The sequence below is a fragment of the Condylostylus longicornis genome, unplaced genomic scaffold (genome assembly GCF_029603195.1).
Source record: "Condylostylus longicornis isolate FDR11 unplaced genomic scaffold, ASM2960319v2 ptg000135l, whole genome shotgun sequence".
Classification (NCBI taxonomy): domain Eukaryota; kingdom Metazoa; phylum Arthropoda; class Insecta; order Diptera; family Dolichopodidae; genus Condylostylus; species Condylostylus longicornis.
This window is the reverse complement of record NW_026578103.1, coordinates 14,914,860-14,938,471: the sequence shown is the minus strand read 5'-3', so window position 1 is coordinate 14,938,471 and position 23,612 is coordinate 14,914,860. Positions and strand designations below refer to the sequence as shown.

General features: G+C 24.3%; 5 protein-coding genes across 14 annotated transcripts in view; 2 read left to right on the top strand and 3 right to left on the bottom strand.

Annotated features, from left to right (window-relative positions):
• LOC129615297 (protein abrupt) overlaps positions 1 to 4,268 on the top strand; it is a 234,415-nt gene extending 230,147 nt beyond the window's left edge. For 3 of the 6 annotated variants that reach the window (XM_055530426.1, XM_055530427.1, XM_055530428.1), the window contains 3 exons: positions 2,419 to 2,844; positions 2,891 to 3,073; positions 3,169 to 4,267. In XM_055530426.1, coding sequence (XP_055386401.1) covers positions 2,419 to 2,844; positions 2,891 to 3,073; positions 3,169 to 3,635 — 1,076 coding nt within the window. In that variant the 3' untranslated portion in view covers positions 3,636 to 4,267. Of the gene's footprint in view, positions 1 to 2,418; positions 2,845 to 2,890; positions 3,074 to 3,168 lie in introns of all 6 variants that reach the window. The other 3 variants (XM_055530430.1, XM_055530429.1, XM_055530432.1) reach the window with 3 other exon arrangements.
• A 6,080-nt stretch (positions 4,269 to 10,348) lies between these two features.
• On the top strand, positions 10,349 to 17,226 carry LOC129615032 (calnexin). Of its 4 annotated transcripts, none has more exons than XM_055530078.1 (11): positions 10,349 to 10,478; positions 10,639 to 10,777; positions 11,137 to 11,574; positions 11,634 to 11,767; positions 11,868 to 12,075; positions 12,129 to 12,249; positions 12,298 to 12,557; positions 12,628 to 12,768; positions 16,275 to 16,400; positions 16,508 to 16,786; positions 16,842 to 17,226. In XM_055530078.1, exons 2-11 carry the CDS (start codon positions 10,655 to 10,657, stop codon positions 16,905 to 16,907), a joined length of 1,896 nt encoding a protein of 631 aa, XP_055386053.1. In that variant the 5' UTR covers positions 10,349 to 10,478; positions 10,639 to 10,654; the 3' UTR covers positions 16,908 to 17,226. The 4 variants fall into 4 exon arrangements, with proteins under 4 accessions (XP_055386053.1, XP_055386054.1, XP_055386052.1 ...); XM_055530079.1 differs by having other exon boundaries at positions 10,383 to 10,401; XM_055530077.1 differs by having other exon boundaries at positions 10,447 to 10,583.
• On the bottom strand, positions 12,995 to 16,266 carry LOC129615033 (neuronal acetylcholine receptor subunit alpha-2). Its single transcript, XM_055530081.1, has 9 exons — positions 15,203 to 16,266; positions 15,004 to 15,135; positions 14,803 to 14,946; positions 14,535 to 14,722; positions 14,358 to 14,464; positions 13,935 to 14,296; positions 13,737 to 13,877; positions 13,508 to 13,674; positions 12,995 to 13,440 (listed from the first exon to the last, which is right to left on the bottom strand). The coding sequence occupies exons 1-9, from the start codon at positions 15,477 to 15,479 to the stop codon at positions 13,324 to 13,326; spliced, it is 1,635 nt and encodes a 544-aa protein (XP_055386056.1). The 5' UTR covers positions 15,480 to 16,266; the 3' UTR covers positions 12,995 to 13,323.
• Positions 17,227 to 17,498: 272 nt separating the features above from the next.
• Positions 17,499 to 19,429, bottom strand: LOC129615034 (pyridine nucleotide-disulfide oxidoreductase domain-containing protein 1). Of its 2 annotated transcripts, XM_055530083.1 has the most exons (3): positions 19,325 to 19,429; positions 18,622 to 19,260; positions 17,499 to 18,542 (listed from the first exon to the last, which is right to left on the bottom strand). In XM_055530083.1, the coding sequence occupies exons 2-3, from the start codon at positions 19,233 to 19,235 to the stop codon at positions 17,756 to 17,758; spliced, it is 1,401 nt and encodes a 466-aa protein (XP_055386058.1). In that variant the 5' UTR covers positions 19,236 to 19,260; positions 19,325 to 19,429; the 3' UTR covers positions 17,499 to 17,755. The 2 variants fall into 2 exon arrangements, with proteins under 2 accessions (XP_055386058.1, XP_055386057.1); XM_055530082.1 differs by having other exon boundaries at positions 18,622 to 19,369.
• A 38-nt stretch (positions 19,430 to 19,467) lies between these two features.
• On the bottom strand, positions 19,468 to 20,329 carry LOC129615036 (28S ribosomal protein S18b, mitochondrial). Its single transcript, XM_055530084.1, has 2 exons — positions 19,919 to 20,329; positions 19,468 to 19,860 (listed from the first exon to the last, which is right to left on the bottom strand). The coding sequence occupies exons 1-2, from the start codon at positions 20,185 to 20,187 to the stop codon at positions 19,548 to 19,550; spliced, it is 582 nt and encodes a 193-aa protein (XP_055386059.1). The 5' UTR covers positions 20,188 to 20,329; the 3' UTR covers positions 19,468 to 19,547.
• Between the last annotated feature and the right edge of the window lie 3,283 nt (positions 20,330 to 23,612).

The window sequence follows — 23,612 nt, the reverse complement described above, 5'->3', positions numbered from 1 at the left end:
AAATACATTTATACATATGTATGTACTTCTAATATACACAATTTGGATAAAAATACATATATATGTATATAAGAGTACATATAATATACGCATATATACATATATTTGCATATAAATGTATATATGTATATATGTATATATATACAGTATACACAAAATTATACTACTACATAAAAACTATATTAATGAAAACGCAATACAGGTTCCTATAACAAAAACTATTTATATCATGTTTAATAATGAAAAACAAAAAAAAAAATTTAAAACATTTAATAAAAAATTAAAATATTTAATAAAAAAAAAAAAAAGAAGCCATCATATTTATCCAAATCCAATATACATATAATAAATTATTATTATATTATGTATAGTTTAATTGTAAAATTATAGGTTAGAATTTGTGTTTATTATTCACACACACATATATATTTATTTGATATACATATATATATATATATATATATTATTATATATTGTATATACATATATATATATATATATACATAAATTTATCAAATGACATAACTATGTATATATTATATAAGGATATAATATATGTATGTATATACTAGATTAGTATAAAAGATTTACATATATTAATAATTGGTACTTGTGTATGTTATGTATGTATATCGCAATTTAGAAATATATAATTATAAATACACATACATAATGTATATTTTTATTATTAATAAATTATTTATTTTATTTTATTATAATTTTTTGAAATTGTTATTTTTTTACAATCCAAAATACATACATTATATATTTTTAAATGTGTAGTTCAATATATTTATATTAAATATTAAAATTAATTTTTGTGATAATTTTAAGTTTATGTAATTTTTTTTTTTTTTTTTTATGTTAAAGTTAAAAAAATAAAGTAATAAATGTAAGTAAATATAAGAAATAATTTCAAAATGGCAAATATACCCGTATTTAATTTAAAATCTTTTATTTACAAAATTAAAATGTTGCCAATTGGCTTGCGATTCATTTGTTACATTAATAAATTAAACGTACACAAAACGTACATAAATAAATCGTATAAGTTTTTAATTTTTGAATTTCTATGTATGTACTTTATCTGTAACTGTGAAAATTTTAGCCCTGTGAAAAATTTATAGTACGTCAAGATACCTATAGGTACGTCAATAAAGTGAACTGTTATTTAAAAAAAAAGAATTGTTAATTTAAAAAAATTTTTAATGTGTTTAATTAAAAAATTAAACAATATTTTGTTTCATAGTTTAACCTATAAGAATTTCGCGTTATTTCAATAAATAAACAATGGATTTTAATTAAAATTATGAATAAGCTTGAACAAAAAATTATTTTATCTTAAGCTAATAAATGTCATTTTCTGAAATTCAAGTGACCATGAATGAAAATTTGTAATAAGTAATTTCATTAATAACCATTTATTTTTTCAAAATTGATTCCATTACTTTGCCTCAGAGTTTTATAAAATAATTTTGTTTTTGTAAATTATTGCTTCTGGTTAAGTACTCGTAATTAAACAAAAATTTTAAAGTATAATCGTAGCTTAAGAACAACCTCGCAATATACTAAGCAAATAAAATATTAAATGTATGTAATATGTTTAAATATCATTACAGTTCTAAATCTAAATCGTTGTAGGAATGTTAAAATACTTCCATATATGCACGTGTATATTTGCTACTCTTTGAAGACATCGTCATACCCCGATGATAATTTTCTGCTCAAGAATAATATTGTTATTATTTGTATTTTATGTTATTTTTATATATTAAAATGAATATTAAATATAAAGAAAAAATTAATAATTATAATAACACATGATTTTAAGAAAAAAAACGTATATACCAAGCTTTTATTTTTATTTGTAGTTTTTTTTCAGTAATTTTATTGAATATTTCTCTTAAAGTTTTTTAGAAAACAAAATTAATTGGAAACTGGTCCGGTTTCCCATGTTAAATAATAAAATATTTTGTATAAATGTATTCTCCAAAATTCATAAAATAATAAATTATAAAAAAAATTATTAATTTTAGTTAGAAAATGTTAAATATGTTAAATTAATTTTTCGTTTTAAAAATTGTTTTACCAAAGATTTTTTATTTCAAAAATAAATAAAAAATATTATGTAAGAACGAAAAATAAGTAGCGCATTTAGTTTGTTAATAGCCAAAGAACTCAAAAAGAAAAATCTATATAAGATTTGAAATATATTTTAAAAAGTTGGAATAAAAAATTTCAATCAAAGTCTTTTTATTTCTTCCTATCCACCACAATATATTATATTACTCAAAAATAATATTTTAATTAAAAATATGTGTATATATATAAATATATTATATCTATTATTAAAATCAAAAATTTATTTTTTTTAACATTAATTCTTATTATAATATTTTATACTAAATTTCTCAACAGTATCTCGTCGATCCCTTGAAATGCGAGTTCGTGCAACTGATCCCCGTCCTTGTCCAAAATGTGGAAAAATTTATCGATCTGCACATACACTACGTACCCACTTGGAAGATAAACATACAGTTTGTCCTGGATATCGATGTGTTCTCTGTGGTACAGTAGCTAAATCAAGAAACTCATTGCATTCTCATATGTCACGGCAACATCGTGGTATTTCTACGAAAGACCTTCCCGTTTTGCCAATGCCGTCACCATTTGATCCAGACTTAGCATCGCGTTTATTAGCAAAAGCGGGTGTTAAAATATCAGCTGCTGAATTACGAGCTAGAGCTTCACCCACAAGTGGTACACGACGCGGTGATTCAAAATTAGATTTACGTGGCATTGGTGATGAAGACGATGATGATGATCCTGAAGATTTAACAACCGGTATAGCATTTTTTGAACATCAATTACCATTTAAATTGATAAAAAGATTTCTTTTCAGGTTACGGTCATCCAAATACTACAATTACTAGAATTCGGCATGATGCTATGACACCAAAAAGTATGGATTCATTGTCAAAAGATATGCATGGTACACCTTTACCACCAACGAGTGCAGCAACTGGTCAATCACTTCTAGATTACTTACAGTTTATAACTGAAAATACCTTTGGTAAGAAAAATAAATTAAAATAATATCTAAATAACTGTGTTGCTTTGAAATTTTGTAAAATGTGTCTTTTATTTATTAATTTTTATATATTTTAGGTATGGGAATGTCACAAGAACATGCTGCAGCTGCTTTACATGCAGCTAAAATGGCACAATTAAACGCAATGGGCCATGGTCTTGATAAATTACCACCGGGATTATTACCACCACATTTAGATTTAGCAAAATTAACTCAACAAAATAATAATGATCTCTCAGCTCGTTTAGCACAAATTGGAAATGGTAGTTTAGGTGGAGGTTTAACAATTGAACCAACAAGTCGTCGTTCTGAACACAACAGTGGCAATGGAAATAATAATGATGATCAACAATCTTCATCGCCACATCGTCAAACTCATGAAATGAATGGACCTGATATTGATAGACGTGATCCATCTGAACCAATGGATTTAGGTTTAGATAATATTAATCAATCGGGCAGTGGTGCTGGTATTAATTCAGATAACTTAGGATCTGATGCAGAAGATAATTATTCTGAAGATGAAGGTGTTCACAATACGTGAGTTTTATATGATCACGTACTTAATAAGAACTCCAAATAAGTTACTTAAATTTTAATAAAAAAAAATTTATTTGATAAGCACAAAAATATTAAATATAAAACATACTTAATGTATAAATTACTTAAGCAAATAAATTAAATTTTTTTTTAAATTCTAAGTAGATGATAAAAAAATCACAATTTAAATTAAATTAAAGTTTAATAAAAACAAATCAGAACATTAACCGTAAAATTGTATTTATCTAAATATTTCCGCGCAATTTAAAAATAATTAATATACAGCTACTATATATACATATAGTTATACTATTATTAATTATTAATAATATTTGATATTATTTACATTAATAATAATAATATTATTTATAGTAATAATTATTATTATTTACATTGTGTTTATTTCCTATCATTAACAATATTATTATAATTTTTTCTTTTTATTTTTATTATTAAAAATAATAATTATCATTATTTTTATTATTGATAGTTTTATAAATATTATTGTTTTATTTAATCTGTAATTAAAATTATCCCATGTGTAAACAAGAAGCCTTAATTTGTATACTAGTTTAAAGATATAAAGTAAAACTATGAATTTTTATGAAATACAACAACTAATTTAAGCGAGAAACTTAAAGAATATTAAAAAAAAATAAACAAAAAATATATCTAAAGAAACAAAAATTGTATACGCCAAATAATATACGATTTTTAAAAGATAACTTAGAAGTAAAAAAGTATAAAAAAAACTACTATTAGAGCAAAAATATTAAAATTAAAATATCAGCAATTTAATTTCAAAAAAATTTGGAAACCTTTTAAAAATCAATTTTTTTAAATTGAATCATATAAATTATCATAAAGTTTACTACTTAAAATATAATTACTCTGACGATTTGATGTTAAAAAAATTATATGACATAAACAAAAATTATAAAAAAAAAAATACACAAACAGAAGGCAATATTTTTTAGAAATATAACTGAAGTGATTGAAAATTTTTCAATTTTTCTCGATACTAATCAGTCATCTACATTATAATTCTGATTAATCCATATATGGACTTCAATCAAAGTGTAATCATCCATTTCTTTTACAATCTTAGAAATATTAAAGTGTACAGTGATATTTAAATGAAAAATATTTAATTTTTATTAAAACTTCATCCCATTATAATCGTCACCTAAAATATTAATTAGGGAAGACATTAAAAAAACAAAAAAGCAATGAAATAAAATAGAGATAATTTTTAACATTTATTATTTTGTAAGTTAAAATAAAAGATAAAAAATATTTAAGAAAATAAAAAAAAATATAAAAAATTTAAAATTCATTTGTGCCATTTTAAGCTACGCATAAATGTCAGTTCAAAAAGTTAATACTGCAGGGAAATAATGTAAAATTATATACAAGCTAGATAAATTAGATACATGTAAGTGCACTAATGTATTTACAAGTTTTTTTTTTTTATTTTATTTTGCTACACAATATAAAACATTCCAGCAATAACTCTTCCAATGAAATGAAAATACCTCAGTCATAATTAATATATACATACATATAAAAAAAATTTTAATTTTAAAAATAATTCATTAATTGTAAACGTATTCAACAACCTACCTCATTAATGTTAAAGTGAAAAAGAAATGATTTTTTTATAACAATATTAACTTTTTTTAATTAAAAGTAACATATTCAATTTATATCTCAAGTAATCAGTAACTTAAATACAAAATAATTTTTAATAAAATATTTTATAATTATTTTTTTTTTGTATTTTCAACAACAAATGAATTTTAAAAAACACTTATGTAAATCATACTATATACTAATGTTTATGCATGTAAAATGTTATCAAATGATATTAATTTAAAATAATAGGTATAAATATATATATAGAATTTATTAAAATTATTTACAAAAGAAAATAGCAAGTTTAAAATTAAAAACACAAAAAATTAAATAAAAAAAAAATAAAACATGAATGTAACCATAAAAGAATAATAGTTGATTGGGTAACAATTTTTTAAACTACGAAGACATAATGCTTCTATATAACAAATGTGTATGTGGAAAAGGGCAAGGTTAGATATATCTTATTTGCGAATTTCTCTTTTAAACGTATATTAAACAGTATGTACTTGCAAAATATTGATAAAAATAAAATTGAAAACTTTCACGCATAACATTTTCTAAATAATTTTACTATAAAACGAATTACAATTGGAAAAAAAAATATTTTTTGATATATTATTAGAGAGAAATAAAAAATTTCTTAAAATTACCAACGCCTCATTGAATGTCATCTTCCCATTTTAATTGTAATGTTATTAATTTAAATTCAATGTGAAGACATTTTGCATTTAATTTTTCAAAGACTAACTATGTCTAGAAAAATGTACATACATACATATATATTTAAAATATATGAAAATAGATCGGATTCTTCAAAAGTAAACGAAACAATTAAAAAAAACTGCAAAATACAAACCCTTATGCTAAATAGCATTCACTGAAAACGTTACATAATTACAAATTTTTACAAAATTACATAATTTTTAAATTACTGAGAAGAAACTGGTTATATATAGAAAATAAAAACAGTATACATATAATAAAGAAAAATGTTTAGGGTAAAATTAAAATAAATTAAATTAAATTATAAAAAATAGTTATAAATTATAATAAATTTTAATAATTATATTATATAAACATTAAAAAAAAAAAAATTCTTAATTTTCAAAAATTTCTTAATTTTTAAAAATTTCCATTATTTTTGAATTATTAGTTTTTCCGTTCTGAGTTAATATATTAAGATAATAACGTAATTATATATTAATTAAATTCTGTTTTGTAAACATAATATTAAATTATATTAAAAATAACATTTTAAATTGTATTAAAAGCATATAAAACGCCTTTGCTTTTCTTTTTTCTTTTAAAATTGTTTAATGTTTCAATAATAGCTATAATTACAGTTTGTCATATTTTTTCAAAAAGAATATTTATTTTTAAATTAAAAGATAAACTATGAAAAATTACACGCCATTTTTATCTTATGTATAATTTAATGCAATTGTAATATTATTGATTTATAATATTATGAGTTATGACGTTTCCCTTTAATTTATATATTAAATTACTTTAATCATAATTAAAGTAATTTAATCATTTTATAATTTTTCTATGAAGAAATATTAAATTACAAATTATTATTTTCTTATAATCGAATATTAATTAACTTAAGTTTATACCGAAATTAGTTTTTTTTTTATAATTTGTAAAATTTTAATTCAAGAAAAAAACATTAAGTTATTCTTATTTTTTATAATTCTTTTTATTTTAATAAAAAAAAAAACAAAATTTAGAAAAAATAAAAGTTTTACTGTTTGAATTATTTTGGTTACCATTGTACATACTATATTATAAATAATATGAAATATGCGCAGAACACTTGTCGTATTTTAATTAAAATATAGGACTAAAAATATTCGAGTTAATTAAATTAATTACAAAAAAGAAAAATATTCTTCGGAGAATATTAATTTATTTTTAAAGTTTCCTGCCATTCGGTTTGAATTAACCAGATTTCTTTTACTACATTATAACCTTAAATTTGTATAAATATAAACAACGATTTTTATTTCTGTAATTATTTTCTTTTTATTAAATAATTTGCACATATTTACGTTTACGTGTTTGAGTTTGAATAAAATATAAAATAAGAATTTTTTTCTGTTATAATGTACAAGTTTAAAAGTAATAATTTCATAAAAAGAAACCCATTAATACTTACATAAATATATTAAAGTTAAAGAATTTCCTATACAAACTTGAGTACAAGAAAGCGCAAGAAAAAGTATTAGGTATTTCTACATTTTAAAGATATATGTATATTTAATACTTATTTTTTTTTTAATTTTTTATTTAACTCAGTCTATCACGAATATTATATGTATAGAACTTTAAGTTGCCCCTATTAAAATTAAAATTGTTTCTTTAAGTAAAATACTTTAATTAATTAAAAATATATTATTTTAGAAATTATTAATATAAGCGTTATGGTAATATATTTTAATCTAGGAGTTGCTTACTTATTTACAAGTAGTTAATTATTGTGTTACATAATAAAAAAGAAAACTAAAATTGAAAAAATGTACTTTAAAATTAAATATTAAGTAAAACAATTTACATTTACGGCAAAAAAATAATAAACGTACCGCTTAAAATGATTTACAATAAAAATAATGGTTTTTTCTTTATCATTAAAATTAATATTCCATTCCTTTTTTATTAGGTCGCTTCACAAAGTTGGCTGTAATTAGTTATCTTAACTGAAAAATAATAAGCTCCATCCCTTGAAATTTTTTCACTAAAAATTTTTAATTTTTTAAAACAATGTATGTATTGATCTTAACATATATATACATATAGTTTGACGTTATCCAAAAGATAAACTGTTATTACCTAATCAAGCTATTTACTAAATAAACTATTCTCGGGGTTTATTATTTATTGATATTTAAAATAGGTATTTTTTTATTTTTGTTTCCTGAAGGAGTTTATTAAAAAATTGATATACACTAATATTCTGTTAATCGAGTCACTTGAGATAATGGGATTATTAAAAGGTATTTTAGTTTTCAGTTTGGGGTTCAATTAATAGCTCAGTTTGGTACTGGGTTGTTATTCAAAAATTCAAAATTTTTTCATAACAATCCATTACATCAATAATCTTTTTCATTTATTAAAAACAAAATATACACTTTTAACAGGTAAGTCCACTCTGTGGTTTTCAATTTCTTTTGAGGCCTTTTTGAACTGCATATCCTACTTCTTATTCTGATTTCGTGTAAACTAATTACAAAAATATAATGGATTTTATATATGCGATGGTTAGATACGTAAGTTTAAATATCCAAGTAGATGGTTAACTTTTTTTCATCTACCATAAAATTTCATACTTTGAATTGAGAATTAAAAACGACTTTAATAAAAAAAATTGATGAATATTAATTCATTCAACATTTTTCTTTTAACTTGGAATTCAAACTGAAATTTTACAAATATAAAAAAGAAAAATTAATTTACATATTTGAATTTCTCACGAAAGTAATTTTTGAAAAAAAATTGGTTGATATTTTTAGCTCTATTGATTTTATATATGTTTTTTTTTATTTAAAATTCAAATTTTAAAAAAATCTATAGGCACATTTGTTTGAAAAATACCTTTAAAAAAAAATTGCAATTTTTAACGTCTTCCAAATGAAAATTGAAATAGTAATGGTACTAAGTTAAAGAGAAAAAATTTCGAATAAGAAATTTTATTTAAAAAGTAATTGAAAGAATTAAATTTTAAATACATACATACTAAATAAAATGAGAATCAGAAATAATACTGAAAAAAATATTTCAACCGCAAATTTTTGGGCCGGCCCATTTTCCGCAATTAGTCATATTTGGCCAAATTTCTCAATCATAAAGAAAACTTTAATTTTTCTTTTTTTTTAAAGGTTTTTTATATAAAATTTAATTAGAAAAATATGATAGACAAAAGACCTTTAATATTAGTATATAGGTCATTTGCATTACACTATGTTTTACTTGTAAAATGTCGCAAATTTACTTGTACAAGTCTTGAAAACTTACTTGTAAAAGTCTTTGGTATTGTAACTTGAATTCATATATGTATGTTTTGCTGAAGATTTCACTTGAAACTTTATACATGTACTAAAAAGTTTTCAGACTTAATTCAGCTGGCCAATAACGTAACCTAATGTTAAAATTAAAATAAAAAAAAAAAAAATTTAAAAGCTAACTACAAATAAACGTTTTTGTTTTCAAATTCACGATATTATCCATTTAGAACCTCTTATTTGAAAATTTGGCCCATTAATTTTGTTAACAGTGGCAGCTCTCGTACAACGAATTAGAAATACTAATGGAAGTAGAACTTTCTTTCCATCACGCTTACACTCAGTAAAAAATCATACCTTGAAAAAGCAGATAGTGAAACCAAAAACATCAGGTAAGTCTCTTGACTCAGTGCTCCAAGCACTGTCATACTGAAATTTACATTAAATACCAAATATTTTTTTTTTTTTTTTCAAAAAAGTACGCCGTCCTTGATAAATTATAAACAAAAAAATTCTGTGCAAAGTTATGACATTAGTGTGAATTATAAATGAACTCTTGAGAAAAAAAAAATAAAACAAAAATGTTTTAAAAATGTATTTTTGCTTTAAAAAAAATCGTAAATAATTTTTAAAAAATGGAAAAAGGAAAAAAAAACTTTGCAAGAAAAAAGGGCATAATTCCAAATTTTTATTCTCAATTAAATAATAATACGATACCGTAATATGATTTAATTTTTTGACAAGTCGTATTAACTTTAACATTTACTTTAATATTTTCAAAAAATAACTGAGTTATTTTTTTATCCAATTATTCTAAAAGTAATCTCAACCTTATTATTTATTAAAATTTAAGTGAGTTAGTATTTATTTTTTGTCTCGTAAAAGAACATTCTCATTCTTGTTACTTAAATTTTCTTTCCACTCAGACCTCTCTCTATCCATAAACCAAAAAGTGGAAGCATTGGTGTTGAAAATTTAAATTTTTTCAAAAAAAAATATTGAAGATGGACCACTATACAGTTCTATTACCGAAATGTCAAATTCAAACTCATTTTTCTCATATGTCACTACATGAACATGACTCCATGAGCCGTCATTAATCATTTTATTCATATTTCATTTCATGAAAAAGTAATTTTTTTGGTGTTTTTTACAATTCGAATTTTTTACTTTGATAGGAAATATACATACATATAATTTATCGTGAGGTTAAATGTTTTTATTTATTTATTTTAATATGTTTAAGTAGATTGCGTTTAAAAAACGAGATTAGGTTGACTTTTTATTTTTATTCTACAACAAAATTTAATTAGGTTAATCAATCCTATTAAAGCCGCTTTATATACAATTAATGAATTTAAATTGCAGAAAATAAAACTTCACTATGAGGCGGAGTTTATTATTCACTTTGGCCCCAATTTTATTTATATTGGCAGCGGTTTATGGACATATAGAAAAAGTTGAATCTCAATCTGGATCTGGAGATGACGGTATTGTGGAAGTAGATGTAAGTAGAAAATTGCAAATTTTAAATGATAGTACATATTACATTGAGGTTATATGTATGCATTTTGAATGAAAAGATGATGTGTACTTTTATTGTTTAAATTGTACTTAACATTTAGATAACTTAATCTATTAATTACATGCTCATATCTATAATAAATATTTTTCAATTTTAAAAACATAAAAAATGTGATTTCGGAAGAAATATTTTAATTAGATAATGTAGGCTCTACCCACCTACCTACTTTCATACATATAAAACTATTTCTGTTAAAATATTCATTAAAAATGAATTGTTGAATTAATAAAACTTTTTTGTAAAGTAAATAATGTAGGTAAATATTTATTCAATTTTTATAGGAAGAAGCGAATGCAAATTCTGTAGATGAGGCAGAAGAAAACAATGATGAAATGGAAGATTTCGGTGATTATGTGAGTGAAAATTTCGATGTTAATCGATTTTTCTTTGGGGAGCATTTTGATGATCTAAATAGTTTCTCAAGAAATTGGATAAAATCAATGGCAAAAAAAGATGATATAGACGATGCTATTTCAAAATATGACGGGTTATGGGAATTAGAGCTTCCCAAAAGACCACTTTGGAAAAACGATTTAGGACTTGTATTGAAATCTAAAGCAAAACACGCTGCGATTTCTTCAAAACTATATCGTCCTTTCATTTTTAAAAGCAAACCTTTTGTTGTTCAGTACGAAGTAACTTTACAAGATGGACAAGAATGCGGGGGGTCTTACTTGAAGCTGTTATCAAAATCTGCAGATACCGATGATTTAACCAAGGTTTTTTTTGTATTGTAATATTTATTTATGTTAAGTTTTTAATTATGGTCCTTATTTAGTTCAATGACAAAACACCATATACTATTATGTTTGGGCCTGACAAATGTGGAAATGACATAAAATTACATTTTATATTTCGGCATGTTAATCCAATTAACGGTACAATATCCGAAAAACATTGTCGTAAGTCAAAGTGAGTATTACGTCACCTTTCATCTTCTGCATTTTTGAACACAGTTTATCGATTTTATTTTTAACATGTTTTTTACTTTATTATTCTTTTTTTCGTTTAGGGAAAGACTAGAAGAACTTTTTAAAGATAAAATGCCACATTTATATAGACTTTTAATAAAACCGGATAACACATACCAAATAAGTGTTGACCACAAAGTTGTAAACGAAGGTTCACTTTTAACTGATTTCACACCGCCTGTAAACCCTCCTCGCGAAATTGACGATCCAACTGATGAAAAGCCCAAAGATTGGGATGAAAGGGAAAAAGTATATTTATTTATAATTTTGTCATTTAATATATTTTATGAAATTAAATAAAGATTCCAGATCCTGACGCGAAAAAACCAGAAGATTGGGACGAGGATGCTCCACCAAAAATACCTGATCCTAATGCTGTAAAACCTGACGGTTGGTTAGATGATGAGCCAGAAATGATACCAGGTAACAGAGGACGTTTTTTGAAATATATATAAATTAAGATTTATTTAGATCCAAGTGCGAGTAAGCCAGAAGATTGGGATATTAGTATTGACGGTGAATGGGAGGCTCCCTTAATCGACAACCCTGCATGCGAAAAAGCAGTTGGATGTGGTGAATGGAGTCCGCTTTTGATAACGAATCCAGAGTATAAAGGCAAATGGCGCCCACCAATGATAGAAAATCCTAATTATCAAGGAAAATGGAGCCCACGTAAAATTTTAAATCCTGATTTTTATGAAGATCTAGAACCATTTAAATTGACGCCAATTGTAAGTATATTGAGAGCGCAATCCATGTACATATAAAATAAGAATTTTCTCAAACAAAATATCTAATTAGGCTGCTGTTGGTATAGAATTGTGGTCCATGTCTAGTGACATTCTTTTCGACAATATTCTAATTACTGATGAGATAAGTTTAGCTGATGAATACGCCTCTAAAACTTTTGATTTGAAGAAAAAATATCTAGATAAAGCATCGGTAAGTAGTAAATTAATTAAGTCTTTATATATGAAATAACATTATAATTTGTAATGACAATCAAATCAAAATGATTAAAAAAATTAAAAGAAAACCTGGTGGGGAAGGCTAATGCGTCATATGAATTATAAACCTTGGTGGTGGGCTCTGTATTTTACATATGTTGCCATACCATTTGGTTTATATGCCCGGTTTTTAAGAAATGCAAAAAAGGTAACGATTTTTGTGGAATTAACATAAAAAATTTTTTTAAAAATCGAATACAAGAAAGCATTAATATGCTAGATTTAAAATAAATATAGTATGTATGTATACTCCAAATAACATTATTCAATTATTATTAATAACATTGGTAGTTTTAGACTTTAAGCAGTGTTTAATTATATGCTAGAACAAACAAACATTGCTGCAAACTTTCTTTAATTAGTTGCAAAATAACGTAAAACAAAACTGCTATAAAACTAGTTCAAAATCCAAAATTTTAAATGTCCCTTGTGTGTTACATAAAAGTATGCTAATGAAACCATGTATACAACCTTAGTAATCTTAAGTATATCATATGTTTTTGCAAATTGTAACAGTAAAGGCCAAAAGAACAAATATCAAGCTTATTCTGTTTATGACTTCTGCCAACAATTTCCATGGGTTGGCGTGAACGTCAACGTAATCGCACTGCAAATAAAAACAAAATAGTTAAAAAATTTATATATGAATATATCCTAGAAAAAAATATTCTTACTTTAGTAAAATTCATTCCAAGGAAAAATCTAATAATGCGGCTATAAATAACTCTCAACAACCATTCACTTGGGCTTAACAATGGTGAGAAATTTTTTAAGCACAATATAAGAACATGTAGAAAATATGTAAAAGTTGATATAATTGAAACACCAATATACAAATCAACTAAAAATTATATTAAATGTTGTATAAATTCGTTTAATTATTCTATAAATAAATTCTTTTACCCAATGATGATTTGGAATAATTTGTAGTATGTTTTGACAAAAATAAGAGCGATGTTAAAACAATTACAATTGCTAAAAGGTTAACGAGTCCACGTTTTTCTTCTTTTAAAATAAATGATAGTATAATAAAAGTTATTGAGGCTAAAAACGAAATACATATTAAAATAAATATTTGCATAAAATTATTTTAAAATTTACTAAATATTGGAGGATAATAAACACATAAATAGAAATTTTTATTTTTCTTTAGAAGAAATTCTACGACTAAGTCGGTTTTATCCAATTTGTCTAAAGATGTATAATTATTTACTCTCCAAAAAATAAAACTATTTACAGGCAGAAAATTTAAATTAGAATTCTTGTTATAACATAAACGAACATTTTCGTGTGCTTCTCCTATTCTTATTTCGCATGATAAATTCATAAAAGGCCAATTTGAAGCGCTCTCACACCAAGTGGATATTTCAGTGTTTTTAGCCTCTATCTCAATTTTTCCATTTTCAAAAATTTTTTGTTTAACTCCTCTGAGTGAGACACCCTTATGAGTACTTTCAGCCCCACTAAAATTTTTTGTAAAATACATATAAATAAAAAACTTGTAATATTTTATATTTTTTATACTTATATATCACCAAAATTGGTAACCATATATTATATTCTGTACCCGTTATTATATTGATATCCCCAAATTCAGAAGAGTTCCATTTTAATCTTGAATCTTCCCAAATCTGTATAAATTTTTATATGAACTTTAATAATTAATATTAACGAAATCTGAATATATTTAAATAATTCTACCATTTTTATTGAAATACGCGTTTTCAAAATAGATTTTTTCTCATCATGAAAAGCTCCATTTATGTGAAATATAATATTTAACTTGTTTAAATTCAATGGTTTATTGTATGGATCGTATTCTGTAAATAAATAATGCTCCAGACGTTCCATATCTGAAATTTTTCTATTCTCCATTGTAATGTCATATTCTTGAAAAAGTATTAAAGAAGCAAAATTTTTTTAAATGTAATAAAAATTGATAAATTATAAAATTATAAACATTTGTTACCATGCCCGTTAAATTTGCAATCATAAAACCACTTAGCTGGTATTCCCCCATATGATTTAAAACTAACAAAATTAATTAATAATGGATTATTGTCAATAAAACTGATATATTCCTCGTTAAATATCAATACTGTTAATTTACCATCTGAAATAAATTACTTTAATTTAACAACAACTTAAAAAAATTTGAACAGGTTAAAACCTATTGTTTGACTAATCTCAATTGGTGTTGGGATCCAAGGATCAAAATTTATTGAACCATCGACTCGTGCAACTCCATCAGAATTCAACTTCGCTCTTATAGTTGAATAGGTATTTTGTCCAGCTCCAATTACTACCAAAATTATTTCAATTAATTAAAATTATTACATTAAAATTTCATTGCTTTCTATATATTTCACCTATATCATAAACCTTGTCGCTCAACTGTGGTGAATCGGTTTCTGATAGTAAAATATGGGCATCCATTAATGTTAATGTAAAAAAATTAAGTCTTATAAGTTCGTTTTCTGATCTATTGTTTTGCTCTAAATTATCGACCTTAAAAAATTCTTTATAAAATGAATCGTTAACTTGATATTCTTGGCATGTTTTCAATTGAGTGAAAGTAAATTCATGAGAAATCGAAAATTTTAAATAAAAAAGTAAAATCGTTAAAATTATTGCTATTTTATACATTATGCTAACGATGATGCTTTATACTGAACTTATAAATTCAGAATATACTATTATATAAATTCATAAAAATAAAAAGATAAGAACTTTTTCTCAATTTCATTGTTCTATTTAAATGTTTTTTCTTTTTCTTATGATGCTTTTTTTCAGTAATTTTTACGATTACTCCAAGCTTTCGTCTCGGAAAAAAACTACTTAAAGGAAAGTTCTAAAAAACAATAACATATGTTAATCAATACGTAATTAAAGTGAATTAAAATGTGTGAAGCCATTTATTAAAGTCGGGGTTTATTATTTACTAAACTTTGATACCTACTCTAGTTATGTACATGTACGTTATTGGTCGATGAAATTATCTTCAATGAACAATTTACTAACTGAATTTAAATTTTAATTTAAAAATGCTAAACCAAAGACATCGGTTTAAAAGTCGAAATGGTCGTCGAAAATCATAAAAATCTTTGTACGGAAATAATTAAGTAAAAAATGATAAAAATTATTAATTTATCAATTGACCATCTTTAATCTTAAAACGAAAAAAGCATTTTAATTTGATAACTTTTTTCGGAAAACAATTTTGTTTTATTTAAAAAAATTTAATTGAAAATTAATTGGAAATAATTGAATAAAGATGTTAATTTCATTGTGCGTTTGCAATTATTTAGATAGCCAAATGTTCTAAATATTCTATGTATATAATTAATTATATAGGATTTTTTAACTTCTTGTTCACTAAATGTGTATAATATTTATTTCTAATGTATCGCTAAAATATATTTAATTCATTGTATTTTTCAGCAAACATTCCTAAATAGATTTATCAGTTATTCCAATGAAAATCCCTGGTTATGGGGAGTTTATATTTTAGTTGTAGGTACACCATTATCATTTACAATATATTCTTTATGTTGCGCATCAAGTAAGGTAATATTTTTGATTTGTAACGCCAACTATTTTATTGCTTAAATAAAAATTTAATTTAAATTATAATATAAACGAAAAATGTTTCTAGTAATATGTGTTTTATTTAGGAGGAAGATGAAAAAATTGCTGCAGGTAGGGCAAAAAAAACAGATGAAGTTACACCAGATGATGAAGAGAAAGAAGCTGAACAAATAAAACAAACCGAGGCAGAAATACGAGAATCTGAAATCTCTAGTCTTAAAAGTAAAAAGTCTGATTTAGAAGTAAATAGTAAAGCTGGAGATACTGAAAATAACAGTGAAGAAGAAGAAGAAGAACAAGAAGATGAGGAAAATATTGAAAACGAAGAAAATGATACAACTGAAGCTAAAATAGAAAATATTGATGTAAGAATTTTTGCATATATTGAGAATAGTATGTTAAAAAATTTTTATATTGTAGGATTCAAATTTGCAACCGTCTCCAGAGGGAACAAGAAAACGAAGAACACGTAGTAATAAAGTTTAAAAATATTCCAAATTCTAAATAAATAAGAATTAAATTTTCGTAAACATATGAGGTTATATAATATTTTAAAAAATTTATGATATTTCTAATTAGATTTATAAATTTCCATAAGAAACTTGTCTGAATTTGAAGTGCATCATATTTTTTGTTTTCTCTCTTCAATGAAAATTTTTGGTAATAATTAGAATGTTTTTAGTTTTATTTTAATGTAATTTGCCTATGAGTTTTTGTGTATTTTATTTTTAAAACCAAAGAAGTTTTCAAATATTTGATTTAAAAAAAGATTTAAATAAGCAAGAACATGTAATTTTTTTTTCAAATTTCTATCAGGTCACTTATATATTTAATTTGTAATTGAATAGAAAATGAATTTTATTTTAAATGCTACAATGTAATGTTGCGAACTATGTATTTATTGTAAAAGAAAGGACATGTTTTTAATTACATACAATAAAAATTGATAAAAATCTAGGAATATTTTAAGTATTTTTTTAATTAAAATTTAATCAATTTAATTATGATTGCATGTAGGCCTTAGAACTTAACAATTAATAATTTGTTGAAATAAAAAGTAAGTTATGATTGATTTATTATTTAATTTATCGTATATATTTGAGCTAATATTGCAGAACTTTAATTCCCTTTATATAAAAGAAGATAGTAAAGTATAAGAAAATTTACATAATGTTTTAAAATCAAATATTTTTTATTCAAAAATTACCAAACACATTTCGCAAATTTCAAAGTAAAAAAATAAATAGTTTCATAACGAAAATAAAATTGGGTTTATAGCAAAAACCAGTTTTTTTTATAAACGAAAATACGAGGTTTCCTAAAAAATTTAAATTTTAATCAAAATAATCTTCAATATCTATATTTGGATCCAATAAATCTTCTTTGTATGGCGTTAAATCTAATTTATTGAGAATTAAGTTTTCGCAAGTTTCTTCCAGACCTGTTTCCCCTATCAATAATGCCCCTTTTAACTTTCCATTATGTAAAACAAATTTTATATATTCCTTGTCAGGTGTCACACGTAACAGAATTTCATAATTCTTATCTAAACCTTGCCCATTATATCTTCCTAAAAGTACAACTTGATATCCATATAATTTTGTAACATGGCCAAAGAGTTCGAAGCAAAAGTCTTGCGTAGCCGTTTCTCCTTGGAAAGCTGCTGCCATTGCTTTTCCAGCCATGGCACCCATCTGTCTTGCTTGAGTCCATAGACGCATTTGAAACCAGTCATCGGATAAATCCCAACTGGCGCAACATATATCACCAGCGGCGTATATGAAATTTAAATTGGTACGTTGCAGTTCATCAACGCAAATTCCGCCATCTGGACCTAGTTTAAACTCTTTATCACATTTAAAAGATATGCTGGGATTAACTCCTGTAGCTGATACAACGAAATCAGCATAAATTACTTCATTGTTACTTAAAGTGACTTTTAAAGGAAAGGGATTTTCACAATTTTTAGTTTTTTCAATTTTTACCACTTCCACTTTATAATGAATTTTAACAGATTCTGGTAAATCCTCCAAAGTTCCTGCTATATCAATTTTTCTATGCCAATCTGGCCCTAAAGCAGCACCTTTTTTTTTCGAAAACATCAAATTTTCTTCCGAATACCTAAAATTATATAATTAAATTAAGTATATTTGTTTTTAGAATAATTAGAATATGTTTAAAAAAATTAAAATGCCCTTACCTCATTCGTTTTGCAACAGTTTCTTCACTTGTCTTGTTCTTATTTTTTAATTTATTTTGGAAAAATTCTGCTGCACCAGGGTCGACAAATGTTGATGATATATATTCATCCTTTATTACCCAGTCTATTATTATATTCTTCGCTTCGAATGCCACTTCTGACGCAATACCACCATTTCCGACAAGTACTATTTTTTTCGAATTTTTTATTCTTTTTTGAAATTCTAAAACTGATTCTGTATCTCTGATCCCAATAACGTATTCGTTGTCTTTTTCAATGAGTTTCGGATCTGCACCAGTACAAAGGCACAAATAATTATATTCATATGTATTTCCCAGCTTCGTTGTTATAACTCTTTTTGATGAATCAATATATTCTGCAGTGTCTATAACAACTTTAATTTTATCTTTTAATGTATCAATTGAACACTCTTCCACGTCAAACTTCGTAAGTGATTTTGCAAGAGGAATCAAATTTTTTACGGCTTTGATTAAGGATGACTGCGTTATTAAAATAATTTTTGCGCTCGGACATAAAAATAGTAAAACTTCAGCACAAGACACACCAGCTATACCTCCACCAACAATAACAAATGTCGCAGTTTCCATTTCCATTGTCTCGTTATCAAAAATTATTTAACTATTATAGGAAAAACATTAATTTTTAAATTTCAAAGCTCTGTATATAAACATAATATTTATACTTTAGTGTGCAAGCAGATTATTATGTTGTAAACATAAACCTAGAGTTGATTTGTTTGACACTTTGTATATGCATTTGTATACATGATATGATCACGATTGACAGAAATATGGATATATTAACTTCAACAACAAAAAATGACAGAAAACCTTTATTTAAGATTTATTTAATTTATTTGCTTTTATTTTGGTTTTTCCAACTAATATTTTCTACATATATAAATGTTAAGATTTGTAATATTCTGTGTAGTCATATTCTCTAAATGGAACGTCAAAAGTCAAAAATCCATAATCCATAGCTTTTTCTACAGCAACCAACAATTCTAAATGTCTTCTTTGGCATAAACCAGTTTTTGTGTAACTTAAAACCTCACCGGTGTGCTCTGATATAAACTGTTTTAATAAATCTACATTACGGTGATCCAGAACAAGGTATTCGTCGCGGCAAATAGGACAAGGGTTTCCAGTTGAAATCTTTCCGCCCCGTATACACATCTTTCTAGTTTTCCTAGGCGCATACATACCCTTATGATTTCGTCTGTAGGAAAAGCAGTTAATTTTCATAGCTTCTTACATATACTGTGCTACAGACTTACCTATATTGTTCCCAAACATTTGAAGTACCATAAGTTTCTTGATAAGCCGCACTTTTTAGGTATCTTATACTTTGTTCAACGGGTATTAATTTTGTCCTATCAGCCTTTATATCCTTTTCATTTTTAACTTTTAAAACTTCCGATTCTTCTATGGAAGCTCCTTCATTAGCATCACTACAAAAATTTACATTATTATTTGGCAGGACAGTTAGTATTGGATTAGATTTAATCACAATCTGCTGAATATTTAATCTAAGTAATCGTAACATTTATGAAATAATTCGAAAAATCTTTATGCACTAAACTCAAAACTTAACCCAAAATAAAAGACTTGTTTTCTTTCAATAACAATAATGTGTATATGTATATATATTTCTTGACACAACCAACAAAGTATATCTGTCAGCCGTCTAAGTATTTGGTATAATTTGGATGAAATGAAAACTTTTTCAAAGTCGATGTGGGGCGAGCATATCAAATATATCGATATATATCGAAGAATTTTAAACGATATTTACTCGATATTTAAAATTCTGATTAATCAGCTTATCGATACTTCCCATCTTTTCTATTTCTTAAATACCATTCTACAATACGAAAAAATATAAAATTAAATCATAGACAAAGTCTAATTACTGCTACGCATCAAACTGTAATTGTCTGATGGCGCACAGATTTTGTATTAAAATTTAATAATTTTGCTACAAATATCGTAACCATAACAAAAGTCAACTGACCGCTGATTCGAATTACTACAAAAAATTAATTGTCGTCATTTTTCTTTGAAAAATCTGACAGCAAATTCGATGAGAATAGAGTAATTTCAATTATTTGCCATCAGACAGAGTTTGATCATATTAGATTAAGTCGTAGATTTTATCGTCTGTATAAAAAGCTTTAGTTACTTTTTTTTTAAAAAGTAATAAAGAAAACTAAGACGGAAGCTATTTTAATGTACATACTTATAAATTCTATGAAATCTGCACTAGTACTCTTTTCGAAAGTATATATCATATTTTTGACGATAGGATTTTATCTGCTTCTCGATGATAACACAATGTGGTTTTGCGATTACATATCTATTTCTAATTTTGAAACAAAACATAAAAAGTAAAAAATATATGTGTTTATATAATATTGACACACTTTAGTAATTATATTAACTCTATTTTGTTAAAAAAATTAAATACACAAACATAAATGTTATAAGATTTTTAATTCAAAAGTAGATGTACATATGTAAAAACGCGTTTCGCATAAATTAAATGTTAGAAGAGGTCTACATATGTATATTCTTTTTAAGACTAATGTTCAAAACCCACATTAGCGTTTTAAATTATGTATATGTGCATTCAAAATACTGTATATATCGATAAATCGGTAATTTTTTTGAGAATACACCCAACTCTTTTTTTACACGGTAGATACGTTCCAACGAAAACCGTGTAAACAAAAAATCGTGTAAAAAAAGACATGCTACTCATATTAAAATTGAGGATGTGTTCTACAATTTAAAAAACCGTGTAAGATCAAAAAAAGAGTTTTAGGTTGACCTGCAAAAAAGTATAATATTAAAAACCAGCAACTATTATAATGAAAAAAAACGTATACATATTTAATGTTTATTAATATTAAAAACAAAAACAAAATACAGTTCAAACATATTATGATTAAAAAAGTATAAAATAAATAAAAAACAAAATATAATTCTAACATATTAATATTAAATTTACGCAATAATATTACCATTTTGTTGTAAGTAAATTGAAACAGAAATTATATTGGCACTAAAACTTATAACAAACAAATATTTTTTTCTTCGACACACTTTTAAATATAATTATGTTTACATTCTTAATGATAACGCAATTTTGAAAAACAGACAAATATAAAGTGCGACTAAAAAAATTCTGGGAATCTCCCCAGTTATTTTTTTTTTTTTTGTAACTGGGTGTACAAAAATTTTTTTGAATACCGTGTTAGAATAAATAATTCGTGTAAAAAAAAACATATTTTTTGCTTTTTGTGAACCGTGTTATTTCAAAATCGTGTAAAAAAGACCGTGTACAAAGAGAGTTGGGTATCAAGTATAAACAAAAAAGCACTCATCCGATCGATATATCGTATCGATATTTTTTTTTTTTTTGAAAATCCCAACGATATTCAAAAAAGCATTGCAAGTTTAACGTTTTAGTAATATGTGTATATCATCGATTTAATTGTACATATGTAGATAATAAAATATGTTGCTTTTTCGTTTTTTTTACAACATAAAAAATGTTGCCAAAAACTGTTTGCAAATATGGTTAGGAAATATGACTATAATTATCTTTTCAATAAAAATTTTTAATTTTTCAAAAATATATAGACACACATATTTTTACTTTCGACATACATAATTATTCGAAATTAAAACAAATTATGTTTACTTATGTCATGTATAAATTATTGATCGGAAAACAAAATAATTTTTTGTTAAATGTTGGCGAATATTTTTTTCTCTTAAATCTAATGTTATGCGTTTTCCTTCATGATAGAGCTCAATTTTTACCGAAAATTTATCTATAATTTTGATTAAATATATTTTCAAGTTTTTTTCGCATTATTTTGTACCTTCATGTCAGGCAACATATCTGAGAGAATTGAATGTAAAAAATGTTAATACACTGAATAAAAAAAAATTTTATTAGATTTTAATTTAGAACTTAAGTTTGTAATTGTTTGTATTATTTTAAGTTTTATAATCATTATAGTGCTTTTAAAATTTTATAATCATTATAAAAAATGCGTCGTTTCAAGTTGTCCCCCATGTAAAAACAGACATAATAAAAATATTATAAAGAAACTTGTAAAAGTTTTAAAGTTCTCGATGCAGTAGTTTAGGTAAATCAGTTAATTAGCCTTACTAACAATGTGAAAATACTTCCTAATAAAACTAAAATCACATACATACCTAAAAAGAATTACATATATGGAATGTTAATCCAAAAAAATTAACATGCCATCATTTGTATGAATTATGAAACATATGTATAAATTTAATTAATATAGTATACACATGAAAAATATATAGATATGGATGTATATATGTATATATGTGATTATATAAGAAGTATGCATTCTGGGAGAGATACATATGTATATAAAATTAGAAAACTCGTTAATATTAAATGTACATTTCCTCAAATTTAAAAATATACATCAAAATCGACTAAATACTTCGAAAAAAAAAAATTGCGCTATTTTTTTTTCTTGTAGTGTAGCATTTATTAAAATCTTAAAAAAATTAACAGAACCTGGAAGGGTTTTTTTTAAAAACAATTTTTTCATGTTTTATTAACACAAAATTTGAAAAATGTAAACACTTGTAAAATAGAAAAAGATTGAATTTTAAATTTTTCTAAGTAAAAATGTGAAAAAAGTTGATCTTGTGGGAGATTTATGATGTTAAGAAGGACTCTCTAAAGATCGTATTCTTGTACGTGTAAATTCGTCAGCTGTCATGTCACTCTCTCTTATGGTCCAGGCCTGTATTTCTGCCAACCGCGACTAGCCGTGACCAATCCTAATTTCCTCCTCCATAGAGTAAAAAAGGGGAAAAAACACACAATGCTGATTGGTGATATGCATTTAAGTCATAGTAGGCCAGCAAATACAATTTTTCAAATAAATCATTCAATTATTGATTTTTACT